Source organism: Periophthalmus magnuspinnatus, chromosome 9, assembly GCF_009829125.3.
Source record: "Periophthalmus magnuspinnatus isolate fPerMag1 chromosome 9, fPerMag1.2.pri, whole genome shotgun sequence".
Lineage (NCBI taxonomy): Eukaryota > Metazoa > Chordata > Actinopteri > Gobiiformes > Gobiidae > Periophthalmus > Periophthalmus magnuspinnatus.
The window spans coordinates 32,290,478-32,306,569 of NC_047134.1; the positions used below are offsets into that span (position 1 = coordinate 32,290,478).

At 39.3% G+C, this 16,092-nt stretch overlaps 1 protein-coding gene across 1 annotated transcript; it reads right to left on the reverse strand.

The window, feature by feature from the left end:
* Positions 1-1,111: 1,111 nt before the first annotated feature.
* On the reverse strand, positions 1,112-15,472 carry gle1 (GLE1 RNA export mediator). The gene is made up of 15 exons (XM_033973362.2): positions 15,290-15,472; positions 13,856-14,104; positions 13,411-13,563; positions 11,947-12,095; positions 11,035-11,095; positions 10,669-10,947; positions 9,564-9,786; positions 8,757-8,869; positions 7,606-7,818; positions 5,806-5,996; positions 4,526-4,658; positions 3,508-3,612; positions 2,596-2,678; positions 2,460-2,523; positions 1,112-2,262 (listed from the first exon to the last, which is right to left on the reverse strand). Exons 1-15 carry the CDS (start codon positions 15,386-15,388, stop codon positions 2,194-2,196), a joined length of 2,184 nt encoding a protein of 727 aa, XP_033829253.1. The 5' UTR covers positions 15,389-15,472; the 3' UTR covers positions 1,112-2,193.
* Positions 15,473-16,092: the final 620 nt, after the last annotated feature.

A 16,092-nucleotide genomic window follows, 5' to 3' on the forward strand; every position in this document is an offset into this window, starting at 1 on the left:
AGTTGAAGGCATCACTGACAGAGGGCAGACACGATAGCTTGGGCCTGCCAGGTCTGTCCGACTTCCTCCCCCACCAACGGATCCAACACACCACCAGGTGGTGATCATTTGACAGCTCTGCCCCTCTCTTCACCCAAGTGTCCAAGACACACGGCCGGAGGACTGATGACATGACAGCAAAGTCGATCACTGACCTCCGACCTAGGGTGTCCGGGTGCCACGTGCACGGATGTGCTCGAACAAGGTGGTGGAGAAACTGTGGCTAGCACAGAAGTCCAATAAAAAAAACACTGCTCGCGCTCAGATCAGGGAGGCCATTCCTTCCGATCACGCCCCTCCAGGTGTCACTGTGGTTGCCCACTTGGGCGTTGAAGTCCCCCAGTAGGACAGTACTCATTCCAGGGATTCCAAGAAGGCCAGATACTCTACATTGCTGTTTGGCCCATATGCCGCCACAACAGTGAGACCTGTCCTTGGCCCTCTCATTCACTAGGGTGAACTCCAACACGTAGCAGCTGAACTGTGGGGCAATAAGGAAGTCCACACCAGCTCACCACCTCTCCCCGCGGGCAACGCCAAAGAAATGTAGAGTCCAGCCTCTCTCAAGGAGTTGGGTTCCAGAGCCCAAACTGTGCATGGCGGTGAGGCCGACTATATCTAGCCAGTAACGCTCAACCTCCCGCACAAGCTCAGGTTCCTTCACCCCCAGCGAGGTGACATGCTATGTCCCCAGAAAAGGGGTCCACGGGAGGATGGCTCCATGTCACTCCTTTGGACTGAGCCCGGCTGGGCCCCATGGGGAAAAGCCTGGCCGCCAAGCGCTTGCTATCGAGCACCCACCCCAGGCCTGGCTCCAGGATGGGGCCCCGGTAATGTAACTGGTCTTGCTCTTTCACTTAACATAAAGGGCTTTTTTAATTTGTAAAATTCATGTTGACCTGGCCCTCTGGCTAAAGCTCTATGACAAAAGACATACAGATAGTTGGTGTGAAAGAGCAGAGGATGCAGAGGAGAGGGTCAGATAGAGCAGCGGTTCTGCAAATGAAGACATCTCATTCATTAGTCAAGTACATTTTTCAAAACTTCCACAACAAAGTAGGTAGTCATTTGTATAAAAACAAAACATTGACTTTTATTTTAGACTTTGGCACAACATCCAAAGATATTTTTTCTCTCAAAGCACAGTTCAGTTATTCACAGGTACATCCTAGTCTTAACAAGGTCTAACTATAAAAATAAATACAAAAATATGTTCAGTGTAGGATTCATATACACACAAAATACCACAGCACCAATTAGATCTCAGCAAATTCTGGTAAAAATGATACAATCTGAAAATAATATTTCCCCTGATATATGTATTGCCTTTAAGAGCCGCCTGTACCTGATTTCACATGTGTTTGTCTTGCCCGAGTACAAATATATTATATAAGCAGCTCTTGGGGTCAAAATAAGTCCTAATTTATTGGCCGATAATCAGAAATTGCATGGTTAACATGCTCGTTGTTAGCTTTACTGTGACAGGAAACCCCGCTCTAGTATCACAAAGTTGAGCACTTATGCACTTATAAACTCATCGTGGTGAATACCTCGTATGTAGGGATGCACCGATACCACTTTTACCATGGCCACACTTTCACCAGGCTCTGAAGCAGCTCTATTCAGTTGCCAAATTTGTCAATTGGATTATTTTCGCCAGCACCACTCATCAATGTCTACCACTTTCTGAACTGTACACAAGCACTGTGCTCATATCCTTTGTGAACTATAAAAACTTTTTAGCATCCTAAATATCTTCCTAATATAGTTCCTGTGACAGTCACATATGATCAAAGCTGAGCTTAATGTGCAGAACAGTTATTGTGCTTCTTTATGGTCACATCAGCTCTAACTCCTCACTGCTCAGAGTGCACTGCTCAGCTCAGAGGCGAGTTGTGAACGTCAAATATGATAGCAGCCCATCGATGAGTACGAGTACTGGCATCTGGTTATGTTAATGTTTTAACACTTTCTCACAATTTCACATTCAACAATGTTGTCTTTTTGAGGTTTCTATAGTGATTTAAAAAAAATAAAAATAAAAGTCGTCCCACAGTGTCACATGTGTCTGTAGAGTTGCTCCATATATTTACAGGAGGTCAATGACTTGGCTTATTTCTTTTTCAAGTTCATTTTTTTGGTATTTATTTTGGATCACGATCTCCAGAAAGCTGAAGTGAGTTGACCTTTTGGAGGGCTGATCTGTCGACTCCGAAGTGAAGTCTGTAAAAAAAAGACAAGATTTTTAAATTATGTAACCTACCACCTTACCTGCTTGTCTCCATGGAAATAAATACATTTAATGCCACACTGTGGAAGATTCTAGCCCAAGCACTCAAGCATCCATGGAGACAAGCAGGCGGCAGGTCCTCCACCAGAAATCTGACATAATTGCACCTTTAAAAGCATATTTTTCTGACCTCTAGAAATTTTTCAAGTCTGGTGAGTGATCCCATCTGTCCATCTTTGGTTGCTGCTTTAATTCTGCTCAAAGAAAAAAATACATATTAAAAATATTCAAACAAAACACATTTTCACACATTTTCTCCTTTTTACCTGGGGAAGTATTCCTCTTTTAAAAACAGGAGGAGTTTCCAGAACTGGCCTTGGTACTGTTTCACTAGAGCGTTTCCACAAACCTGAAGAGACAGAGACATTTGAATCAAGCAAGAAAGGCACTTTATGTTCACTTTGGTTAAAGGAACTGTAGGTTGTCCTTAAAAAAAACAAAAAAAAAAAAACTATAACAATCACATCTGAACCAGGGTTGCCAGTGCCTAAACTTGCAGAGGCTCCACTAACACTGATTCATGATTGGCTGGTTTAGGTAGTGACTTTTCAGGTCAGAGAGTGTCCTTTTAGGTTTAAAGCAACTGTATTTCAACATTGAAACTGCCAACCCAATGAGAGACTCATGTGAGGCTCATTCTGCTTTCTGATTGGATAATCACCTTGAGAACCAAGACACCAAATTATAAAATAAATAAATGGAACATCATGTTGAATGGTTAGTAACTAAGAATAAATCATTATTACAATTGTTATCAGTAAAAGCAATATTTGATTTGAAGATATTTACCTCATGTCTGGGAACACAGTAAGGTCATATTTATAAAACTTTAAACTTAAGTCTTGGATACAGTTCCTGCCAACATTCTACTTGTCTTGCTTTGACTCTTATTGTTGTGTCAAAACCCTGACTGGAGTTTGGTTTGGTTTTAGTCTTGCAACATTTTTGTAACCCTCATCAGACTCCCTGTTCAAAGCATGTGCCTCTTATTGAACCATGTATGTAAGTAGTAATCCCTGTGTTTTTAAAATCTATACACCGTCCTTCACCAGACTTATTCTGATTGTTAGTGCTTAAATTTTCTTCACCACACCACTTAGCCTCCTTGATACAAACTGCTTCTGTCAGGTATGTTTTTTGAAGAAACAATGTTAAATGGGGGAACCAAAGAGACTCACCTCCAGGAAGTCAAAGAGCAGAGTGGCTGTGGTGTCCTTCTGTGGTTCCATGTTGAGCATCTGAGCCAGCCACCTCCAGCCATGGTTCAGACCGTGGGGAGCAGGCTGCGTCAACAACAGACATGTCATTATAAAAACAACTGCTTTGCTTTAGATTAGAGCTGCACAATTACAAATAAAAATCTAATTGTGATTTGTGAATCTAATTATGATCTGATCTCCGATTGATGTTTCAATAGGTACGATTGTGTTTAGAATGCACATTTTAAACAACTCCAAGAACATTAATATTTAAGAGAAGACTGAAATCTGGACTGATTAATTACAAATACAAGACTTCCATGCATTTCAGTACATGTTTGTAGGTATGAACTACAGGTACAAGATTTTCTATTATGATGAGACAGAATGTTCTGTGCAAAGAACAAAATATGCTATTATCTAAGTAACTGCAGCCTTTGTGATTTGATAATTGCAATTCCAATTCCTATGCGGTATATTGTGCGGCCCCGTTTCAGATGCTGTCAAAAAATCGATTGGTCTTTAGCATTTAACTGCGGAGGCAAGAAAAATGTCAGTTTTGAACTAAATAAATTTAAAGGAGATATAGGGACATTAATCATAAAGTGGGCCAAAACTTAAAGCAATAGTATGCAACGTTTTTGTCAAGAAATAGACAAAAATATACTATGAATATAAATAAACATACTGAAATCATTATATAATTTATTTTATTTTTATTTTTTTAACTGCACTGAAAAACATGCATCCTTACTCTGACTGGGCTTGCATTTCCACAAACCTGGCCTGGAGGATGGTCCCCTCTTACTTGCTTCCATGGAAATATTGCTCCTTTGGCATAACTATTATCCATCTCCATGGACAGTTCTGGAATATGGTTATAACTTTCTATTTCCATGGAATCATGCAGTTCCAATTTCTAACTCTTCCTCACTTCCTCTCCACCTCAGTGTTAATCTTTGACATGATGAATGCGTATAGACAATCGAGCGCGTACCGTTTGTTGGGACCCATAAGGCCACCGTAGTTGGATGATGGCAGCATAGAGCCGGATCATCCCCGACATGCGCTTCAAAAAACTGTCATCTGTCTCCAGCCCACTGGACTCATCCACACGGTACCCCATCATCCTGCAATGGCAAACAGATAACCAAATCTAGAGGAGCCACAGAAGGACAAAAGATGGAATGGTAATAGTTTAAGAGCCTGAATCTGATTTTTTTTTCCCCATGCATTTGAGCAAAATTTGTCTTTCCCCAGTACAGATACAGTGTATTGAGGTCAAAATAAGCTGGCTGTGTGCTCTATGTGTGAAATTATAAAGAGTTTTCTTCTCTGAAAAGCAGGAAGTGCACTGCTAGCATGCTAAATGTTGCGAACTTCAGGTACACTAAACGCTGCTTTGGCCTCTGAAAGTTGTGAAAAGCACTTATGAACTAATTAGGATGCTCAGAATGTATAAGATAAGTGATAACTTTGAGTCACTGCAAACTGTAAAAAATGTGAAAAACAGACCTAGTTCATTTTAAAGACAGAGTCAGGTACAGCGCCTTTAAGACATGAGATTAAAATTAAATGTTTGTGGAGCCAATCCCCATAAAAAAATCATCAGGTTCAACATTAGTGGATTTTTTGTTTGGAGCTTTCTATAAAAAAAAAAAAAATAAAAAAAATCAGTCAGTCTCCCTTACACTGTCATTGGCCTTTGCCCTCTATCTTCTAGCCCAGAAGTTGGCAACTTTTTCTTCCTTATACTGCGACTCCATGTGGCTTGGGAAAATAAATTCTAGGTATTTAATTGAAGTGTATTTTATTTGTGTGTAATTTTTTAAATTGAAGTTTAAATTGAAAGATCACTGTGATCTTGAAATATTGAAATAAAATTATATTTTATTATTTTTTGTCACTCATCATCATCACATCACATCACACTCAAGGAACTATGTTAAAAACCAACACTGCTCACGCCTCACAGATGACCATTTACAGTCAAGCATAAAGATACAGCCCCGATCTGCAGAAGCTGTGCCCAGAGGTTCAGGAGCAGAAGTCTCTGTAGCACTTCATGGATTTCACAAGCAACACACTATAGTTGTTTATACAAAGTGTAAAGGTAAAAAAAACCAAAAACAATATATACAGTGTTCTCTTCATTTTAGATGTCAAAAAGTATTTGTGGCTCCCAGAGTTTTTTGTTTTTTTTTCATGGAAACCGGGTACAAATGGTGTTAAAGGTTGTCAACCCCTGTTCTAGCTGAGCACCCCCTATTGTCTGACCTGTGGTGCTCCAGGTCAGAGTCTGCGTCCTTCCTCCGGGGGTTGAATGGGATGGAAAAGGGGCACTTCCTGTGGAGGTGAGCCAGGAACAGGTCTCCAACGATGGGGTGCTGCTCCCAGATCCCTGAGGCCACTGCCGCGATTGGAAAGGCCGCTTCGAAGTGAGACGCTACCTCCTCCTCTCCTTGTTTCTAGATAAATATTGAAGTAATTAAGTATTGAAATAAAAATTCTTGTTGTATGTTGGGCAGCAAGACATATTGAAACTGAATCAAAATTGCAATTAGAATAGTTCCAATTAGCAAATGGCAAGCTATGTTATTCAGCCAACATAATTTACTTCACAACAAAAAACTACATTAATTATCCTTACATACCATGTATAAAAACTGTTAACCCTGTAGCAGACGTATACCAACATGTTCTGAAGTGAATGGGACTTTTGTATTAGTGTAGTAGTCCAGGTTTTTTCTCAAACATGAATGCTGCAGGAAGGGTTAAAAATACATCAAACACACATTGAAAATCGTAATCACAATGCTTGTTAGAAAAATTGCAGTTCAATTAGAACTAAGACATATGGTAAAGCAGCATTTTAAATTTGTACATTTAGGTCACAACTAGACCAAAAAGAGCTTTCAAAATCACTTGTCCATGCCAAAACTGGAAGGGGGTAAAAAAGAGAGAGAGAGGACTAAAGCAGAATTCAGTAAGGTTTAAACCTATGGGTATGGACCAAACCAGGACCAAACCAGGACCAAACCAGGACCAAACCAAGACCAAACCAAGACCAAACCAGGACCAAACCAGGACCAAACCAAGACCAAACCAGGACCAAACCAGGACCAAACCAGGACCAAACCAGGACCAAACCAGGACATAAACAATAAGAAGCCTAAAGAAGATGCTTCGTTAACAGACTATAACTGCCGGATCAATTCTGTTTGCAAGCCAAATTTTTTGCTGACTATTTTGGAGATATCCCACCTGGATGTCTTATAAACTTCATCATATCCTCCTGTATATTCTGGTTATTTTCTGGTCTGGTCTAGGTTTAGTTGCAAATTTTGTTCTAGTTTAGTCGCAATTTTGATGGGTTGTATGATCTACAAGTGTGAATGTATCCTAAAACAAGCCAGAATAGTATTTTAATGAACCCAGATTTGAGGAAATTTGTAGGACTGTTGTGGTTGACTAAAACAATTCTCGATCGACTACAGTCCTGCAGATTGATTAGTCGGCAAAAAAGTGTCATGATTCAAGCTCTCCAAACTATCTGCACTCAAAAGACTACAACTATTTATAGTAGGAAAACATCATTGGTAGAGCAGTCATATCCACTGACCCACAGGTTGCTGATGTGATTATAGCTCTCACAGGTGAATGCCGTCATTGTGTTCTTTAGCAAGACACTTAACCCACCTCGCCCCCCCATGTCTGAGTACACTGGTGTATGAATGTGTGTGTGAAGGGGCAAGTGTTTCTTTGATGTAAGGCACTTTCAGTGCTTTGAAGGTGGAAAAGTGCTAGGTAAAAATGTGATCATTTACTATATACCAAAACTGTACCTGTATGTAAAAAGGCTGTTTAAATTCATCGTTTATTCCTAAAGCTTCAGCTAACTCACTCATCACACTCATCATCCTATCCTTGTGCATATAAATCCTTATAATAAAATTATTAGTCGACTAATTTTGGTTGACTAAGACACCATCAACAGATTACTCAACTAAAAGACTAAGGACTTAAAGCCTTAGAAAAGAGCAAACTAAGCCAAAGTGAAAAGTAAATATGACTCACCACAAACTTTTCAGCAAGTTTGTAGCAGGCGAACTGGCGTCCCTGCGGGTGATGTGTTGTGGACACAGACATCCCTCCAGACTGCACCGTTTTGCCGCTCAGCAGTTTATCAATTTTGTCAAAGATGTCACGGAGGGAGGAGCCAGAGTTGGTGGAGATCTGACTCACGGGGATCACAGATGCCTTCATTAAATTCAACTTCAACTTCTTTAACTGTGGGACAAAAACAGGAATTTGTAAGATTTGGTCCTGTAGAATCAAGATAAAATATTACGCACTATTTATATATTGGCCCTGAGTACCTTCGCTTTGGCATTTTATGACTTAGAACTTAAAATAGTAGCTAAAGATGGATCATTTTCTGTCATCTACTGACAGCAGAGGAAATTACCACAGCAAAAACAAGTAATGAGGAACATGACACAGCAATAATGAACACAATTTGATAGCAGACATGCTTGAAGCTAGTATGGCGATTATTTATGCACTTAAAAATGCACAGTGTTTCTATCTATGACATCACAAACCCAGGAATCTCAAACGGAGTGTTTGGTGAGACTCAGAGGCAAAAGACTTTTTACAGACGATTAAGGCATGAACAAAGCTAAATACAACTACAGGCATGTCGTCAATGAATGAAAAATGACTTCTGAAGAAAGACTAAAACATATCTAACAGCAGGACTGAAGTAGAGACCGATCCATATGGGGTTTTCATGGGTGATGCTTTTTTTTTTTTATCCACAGCCACTGATCTGCTATTAATATTTTGAGGTCAAAATGTAAGGTATTAAGTAACTATAAACACAGACACAATCTATCTCCATAAGAATATTGGTTTATCTAGACTGAAATAAGATCATCTAAGCAGTGGTGAACAGCAATGTGATTTGGGGCTGTCATAAGCGGGGGTATTTCACAACCTGCAGATTTTCAATGACTTATTTGTCATTTCTGCACACACAAACTGGATTATGAGTTAATTGAAAGACAGTTATGACATGGTTAAAAGTTCATAAAAATATATACATATATATAATACATTTTAGATGATATGTCCCCTTTAGGTTTGTGAAAAAGGGCACAGCTGTTTCATTGATCAAGATAAAAACATGATATAACCAAACAGAAAAAGATTGCAAAAGTCCAAACCTTGGCATCTTTTGTGGAGGACAACTCTTCAAAGGACTGGGCAACAGCATCAGCAGAGTCCTGGAGCTCTTTAAACCATTTCAGAGTTGAGTCTTCTGGGACGCTCTGCAGCCCTGAAAGTAGACAACAATACTGTCATTCAAAGCTATAGAGGACATTAGTGCTTTTGTCTGGTATTGAGCGTTTACTGATCACACATGTAACTCATTACTTTTCATTTCTCAGCTCTTTATTTTATCTTTACCTTCAAAGTCTGAATGTCACCACAACAAAGGACTATAATGCAAGCTCTGTGTCTTCCCAACAGCAATTAACAGCAACCCATTTTGATAAAAGGTTAGTAAAGTTTTTCATGGCTAGAGCTCATCTCATTTTTAAAGTTTGCACGCTTAGGCTTGATCTATGGGGAAAATGACATTTAGCTCATTAAAATCATATTAATAATTTTGTCTGTGGACAACACCCTGTGCCCTTTCTGTGTGATTTTAAACATCTATAATGATATAAAAGTAGATACGTGAGAAATAAAAGGAGAGGTACGCTGCAGAATGTTTCTGAAAAAAACAGGTTGGTTTCAATGAGCAGTCAGTCCCCACGCATGTTAAACAGCACTGCATTTCACATCATATGTTTAGGTTTTGTACTCCATGCAGGCGGGTGAAGGCAGCTGCAGTTGCTTTTTCTTCACCTTTACCAGTATCTTTCCTTGATCCCACGATATTACCAGGGCAGACATATCTGTATTGCAGGACCGCCGCCTTCACCTCCTTGCTCATCTTAAGTACACCTTCTATCTTCTTGACTGACCTGTTCTCTTGGCTTTCTCTTTGGCAGCCTCTGCAGCCTTCTTCTCTGCTTCCTGTTTAGCCTTTTGCTCTGCCTCTTTCTTCCTCTGTTCCTCCAGTTCTGCCTCTTTCTTCTTCTTCTCCTCGGCTCTGTTCACTTCCTCTTGCTGCTGATGGATCAGAGCTCTCATGTTGTGGAGGGCTCGTTCTGCTATGGTCATGTCCTCCACACTTGGGAAATCGCCCTGAAAAACAAAAAATATTAAATAAATGAAAGCTGATGAGAATGTGTTAGGAAGCTGGGTAAACTTTGATAAGTGACAATATGAAGTACTATGAAGCTGATGTTAATCCTGGGCTTCTGTGTACCAAGTTCACACATATTGGAGAAAGTTCATTTCAGTTCTTCTCATGGCCTATGCCTAGATTGATGAATAAAAGGTGCACTATGCAACTTTTCTGGTGGCGGGTCCTCGACCTCCTTCACTCATGGGGATGTTATTTCTTTGACTGGAATTTTCCACAGCTCTAAACTTGTATCATCCATATGAAATAAAATGTGTTTTAATGCCAAAAAACACTAGTTTGGTGTTACCTGCTAGTCTCCAAGGAGATTGCCAAGTTGTACGCCATTCTGTGGAACATTTCAGGTAACACAATATTTTCTCCGTGATGATAAAATTTCCAACCCTCCACCTAAAAACTTACATACTGCCCCTTTAAAAAGGCTATATAAGATGAGGTAAGATGTTGCTAAAATAAATATTGTTAAAATGCAAAGTGTTGCTGTAATATTCTAGGGTCTAGTGACTTAAAGATGTTGACATTTGTGATATCTCATAAGAAAGTACAATGTAATAAATATGGACGTCTGTCTCTTGCCCCCATCTGGGACTATGACACCATCAATACCACCAATTTATCTATAAATGTAGTAGAGATGTGACACCACACCATTTTGGCTAGATACTGTGCAAAAAACACACATAAAAACATTGAATTAACTTAATTAAAGACTTATGTAGCACACTACATTTAAGGTCTAATCTAATAGTTTTAATGGTTAGTCCCAGTTTGAGGAAGCGAGTCCTCGCTAGCAAGGATTAACGAGGACTCTAATCCCATACCTCTGCAGTTTTCCGGACCACCTCGGACACCTGGGAGCAGAGTTGGTTCCCTCTCTGGCACAGGACAGCCAGGCTCTGCACGAGGACTTGGGCACTGGGGTCTTTAGGGTCTTTGGGGGTGTTCAGGGCCTGGTTCAGGACCTGGTTGAGCTGTAAGACTTCTTCCTGGATGGAGTTTAAGGTCCGGAGGCGTTCCCTGCCCTCGGCCTGCCTCTGCCTCTCCAGCTCCGCCTCTCTCAGCCTCTGCTGCTCGGCCTCACGGAGACGCAGGTTTAAGATCTGACAGAGTAATGACAGTTAGACAAAGTATAGGTGAAGACCTTGTTAACTGAAGTCACCTTAAATTACATAAAAATGGTCTCATACCTTTGTTCGATGTCGCTGTTCCTCTTTAAGTTTTTCTTGTCTCCCGATGCTTTCTTTTGTTCTGAAATTAAAAAAAATGTGTTTATTAATCTATGCATTTATTTAATGTTATATTACGTTATTGTTATATTAAGTGTTAATTACATAATTTACCTTTTATTTATTTCATTAGCCTTTATTTGAACAGAATAATTCTGCTGAGATTAAGAATCACTTTTTCAGGGGAGACCTGGCCCCAGGGGAGACTATTGTACATGGATTTACTCGTAGGGGAAACCAGAACACCTGGAGGAAACCTACACTGGCATTATCAATGTTTTGATAATGGGTTAGCAAATGCATGAGTGATATGGCTCATACAAATATTACCATTAATATTTACTTTTACAAAAAAAATGTGGTAAGTTTTATGAATATATCATTGACAAAACACGCACGAGTTCCTAATTTTTTGTCATGATTTATGCTTTAGACGACAACGATGTCCAAACAAACTCCTATGGATGTAATTTGCTCCAATGTACTCTGGAGTCAAATGTGGTCCTGTATGTTATACCTGGTCAATAAGTAGAACCCTCTAGTGCAAGGGTGTCAAATACATTTTCAGCGAGGGCCACATTAACAAAATGGCTGCTCTCAAAGGCCCAGATGTAAAAATCTAACACATTTTTTAACGTGTTCATTAACTGTTTCTGTATTTATTACTTATTCAAGTTACAAATATTGTATATGCATTTGTCTAGATGTAAAAATATGGCTGTGTAACTGTGCATCTCCTGATAAACTCAGATTTTAAGACATAATACCTTTTAATTTACCCTGTGGAGGGCCACATTTGGCCCGCGGGCCTTGAGTTTGACACATGTGCTCTAGTGTGGAGCTAACATAGACGTGATGCATGTATGCACTCACTCTCTGTCCATCATGTCTTGCACACTCTGTAGGTCTTGTCTCTGCTTCAGCTCCATCAGCTCCTCAAAGCGTTTGAGCTGCTCTGTCTCTGAGCTCACCACCGCAGCCACCAGCTTGTCCTGCTCCTCCTGTCTCTGACGCACTGCCAGCTAAACACAGACATATATACTTCAGTTAGTTTTTTTGTTTTTGGTTGCCTTTTAAATGTCCTGTACTTAATTTCAAACCATCAGAGAAAGGTTTTAGTTTGAACTTTTAGCCCTGCCCACTTAGTCCTTTCTGCCGCTGTGATATTGCACCTTGGCACAGAAACAACTGTGTGGGATAGTGCAGTTGTTTCTTTATAGTTCTCTTGAAAATGCACCATTACATGGAAACAAGTGTCTGGGATAGTGTCAGGTAATTGATTTCCCATGATTCTTAGTAACAATGTGCTTGGGTGGATGTAAAAAGGCAACCCTGAGTAGCTTCTACATTGGTTATTGCCAGTGAAATGCTATGTAAAATGAATAGATTATATTTTGCAGTTTTTCTTATTTAGCGGCTTTCACCACACAGTACATTAGGTACGAAAACAAAAAAATTGCTTATGACCCTTAAACGACTGAATTTACTTCTAATAGGCTCAAATAAACTTGTGCAATCTGTGTAATATTGTGACTAAAAGTGATTTTGCTCTCATCTCAATCACAAATAAAGTGTTTTTTGTAGAGTAGCGAGTGAGGGGCAAGCATTAACAGTTTCCTGACAGGGGCAGAGCTTAGCGTTCCATGTCAATCAAAGCTAACTGTTGCATGCTGTGTTTCCATAAAGTTAATTTCATAATCTGCAGATGGAACTACAGCAAATATTAAGGTTCAGTGACATTCACATTATTTTTTGTGATCTGTTAAATACAGTTAACTAATACTCTCTTTTGTCTAAGAAGTTACAGACACTCGGCTAGCAAACCTATCCCAAAACCCTAAACCCTGTTCCTACCTCTAACCTCGATCCTAATCTGACTGTGAAAAAATATACTGACAAAAATCAACATTTGTGAGCATGACCACTAACAAGTGTAAATGAGGATTCATGCTATAACCCAGCACCAGCATCTCTCTTATGACTGGTTAATGTACTGTTGTGCCCTGTCTTTGTACAAAAATAAAGCATAACATACCAACACAAAGTGACTGAGTGAGTTGTTTGGCATAATTAGGTTTTGGGGAAAATGGTGCTTCATTGTGTGGGAGCATGGGTGATGTCGGCTTGTGGACTGAGCATTACACAGAATCTTACTGCTAATTGTAAGGAGGGTTCAAATAGGGCCTGGGAGAGATCGCTTAAGTACTCATGGATATGTATGGATGACATTCAGGCGTGTTTTTTAATGAGGGAACAATGTTATAACATGGCAGAAAATCAAAACCTTAAAACTGGAAGTATTATCACAGGAAAAAACATGCACAGTTTTGTCCTGACCTTAGCTTTCTCCCTGGTTTCCTCCTGAAAGCGGATGATCTGTCCAGCCGTTTTTATTTCTTTGCACGACACCAGGAGAAGCCCTGAGGTTGGAGGAGGACTGAGCACCGCTTCAGCAAACGGCACTGGTTCTGTGGAGGGTTCACTCACCACCTAAAAACAGGACACAGATTATTATTATTCTGAAATATGAATCGACAAACTAATACAAGAGTCACATTTCAGAATATGATTGTGGAGATCTAAACTAGTTTTTATGCAGAAGAAATCAAGTTTTTTTTGTCGTTTGTGAAAAAATGTCACCAGTTTATTGGACATCATTTGTTCTAGATTCTAAACAATGAAAAAAAAACATATTGGTCGATCACTAACACAATAAATAATTTGTGATTTTGTGACTGATTATATTATTCTGTTCTAATAAAAACAAAAACAGTCCATTCACCTGTTCCATGTCCTGTTTTATGGGGGATGCTGAGGACACTGTAGAAAGCCCATTATTATTCCTGTTGTTGAGGCTGAAGATGGAGCAGGAGGAGAAAGAGTTATGGACGTCCTCAGAGAAACCCGGACTGGACCCGCCTGATACGGAGCTCAGCCTGGACTTGTGTATCTGGAGAGAGTTGAGGCGTTCCACCACAGGAGCAGAATAAGAGGAGAGGCTCGGAGACTCCTGATAACCTGCCAAAATGTCCTATAAGAGAAGAGGGAGTGAGTGCTGCAATGCTGCTGGCTTTTTGATGACATAACATTAAAAATGACTAATTATGAATTTGGCATACGGAGTGTTGGGATTAGATCAGAATAGCAGGGAAATGGGCTGGCTGCAGTTACATGCACAGTCCAAATCTGATTATTATAAGATTTCTGGAGTGCCCAATTATTAAAATATAATTCAAACAGCAAAGTCTAATGTGAATAATCTGATAATGGTATAGAGTACAAGGCATGATTACTTAGATTTTAGATTCTCACTAGAGACATCAAAACTTTGAATGACACATATGGAATATCTCAAAACGTTTAGTTTTAGTTACATTAGAAATAGCCACCCTTTGCTTTGCACTATTCATGAAGTTCATTGAAAGAAGGCCAAGGGTTTGAAGCGCTGTCGACAAAGCAAAGTGTATCCAAACTTTTGACTGGTAGTGTACTCACATTGGAATTTGAAGTAGTGTCACAATAAAATTTCAAACTGGAATTTGCTACTAAAGAGTAGACTCGATTAGAAGTTATGCAATACTTTCTTTGCCGGTGATGTCGGCTGTCAAACTTTGGAAATCCCGGACGTTCATGAGAATTACCGACCATTCAACTGTAAATAAATGTCAGGAAGTCATTTTCATTTATCAGTAACTAACAACTCATTTGCAATTTGCATTCCATTTTAATAATCTGACAACTTGAGGTGTCTGATAATAAACTTTTAACAATTGCCAGTTTAACACTGCAGCCATTGATACTACATATTTTAGTGTGAATTATTTGATTATTGTCCTCTGAATATAGTCAAATTATGCTGATGTGAAAATCTAGTTTCATAGCACACAACCACTGCATCAGTGTGTCCTAAACTAAGCTAATATGAAGTATTTATAAACCACTTTAAAAGTTTAAATTTACACTGAACAGGTAAGATAAACAAACTAATTATCAATAGAAAGTGAAAATGCTAGAATGCTAGAAAATGCTAAAATACTTTGCTGTGATATGTCTTACTGCCTAACTTCTATACATAAACAGTTGATAATAAATATATTGCTCTGAATGTCCACGCTTCCAAACTGTGAAGATCAAATAACTAGTGAAAATATCCACGTTATAAACTTGTTAGCTTGTAGCCAAAAAGCTAACATAAACCAACTTCAGCATTTCTCACCTCTCCTCTTTCAGACCAGTGGGGATCATAGTGAAGTTTTCCTTTTGGAGAGTTTTTCAAAGCTTCTATCGTTTCCCATCGGAGACTGTCTGACTGCATTTTGATATAGAGGGGGAAAACAATAAAAAAAATATCTTTAAAATGTGTTTCCGGCAACGGAACCGCCACATGAGTCCGCTTTGAACGCAGGCCGAAGAGATACAAAAAGTGATGATAAGGTTCCGCTTTGACTTCAAACTGCGTTTTATTACGAAAAGTCCGGTGATGTTATTGTAGTAGTACATACTGCAAATGACCATATACAATGAACTGTGTGTATATCAGGCTTTGTTTGTTTGTTTGTTTATTATTTAATGAAGGGACAATGCATATTAAGAACAGAGGCATGGGGAACGAATCCCACACCTGTAAATATGCAGGATTATAGCCAGTGCTAATTTTCATCCTTTGTCCCTTGCTGGAAATAAAACCCCAGCTACACCACAGCTCATAAAAACAATAAGTACAAAATACAAAGTACAGAATACAAACCCTCTTTCATATCTTAAAACTCATCCATAGACCACTGCCCTCAGATCACCAGATCTCTCACAAACTTACAGTACATACATTCACAGTACAGTCCACTCGTACACCACATCTACCTATAATCACAGCCTACACCTTAATAAGCTAAACATTATACATTCATGAGAAACTACATTTGCAATTCTATATACAGTACTTTAATTTACAATGTACTAAAATATAGACCTATGGTTATGAAATATGCTTATTAGAGTTTCAAACGAAAATAGTATTCT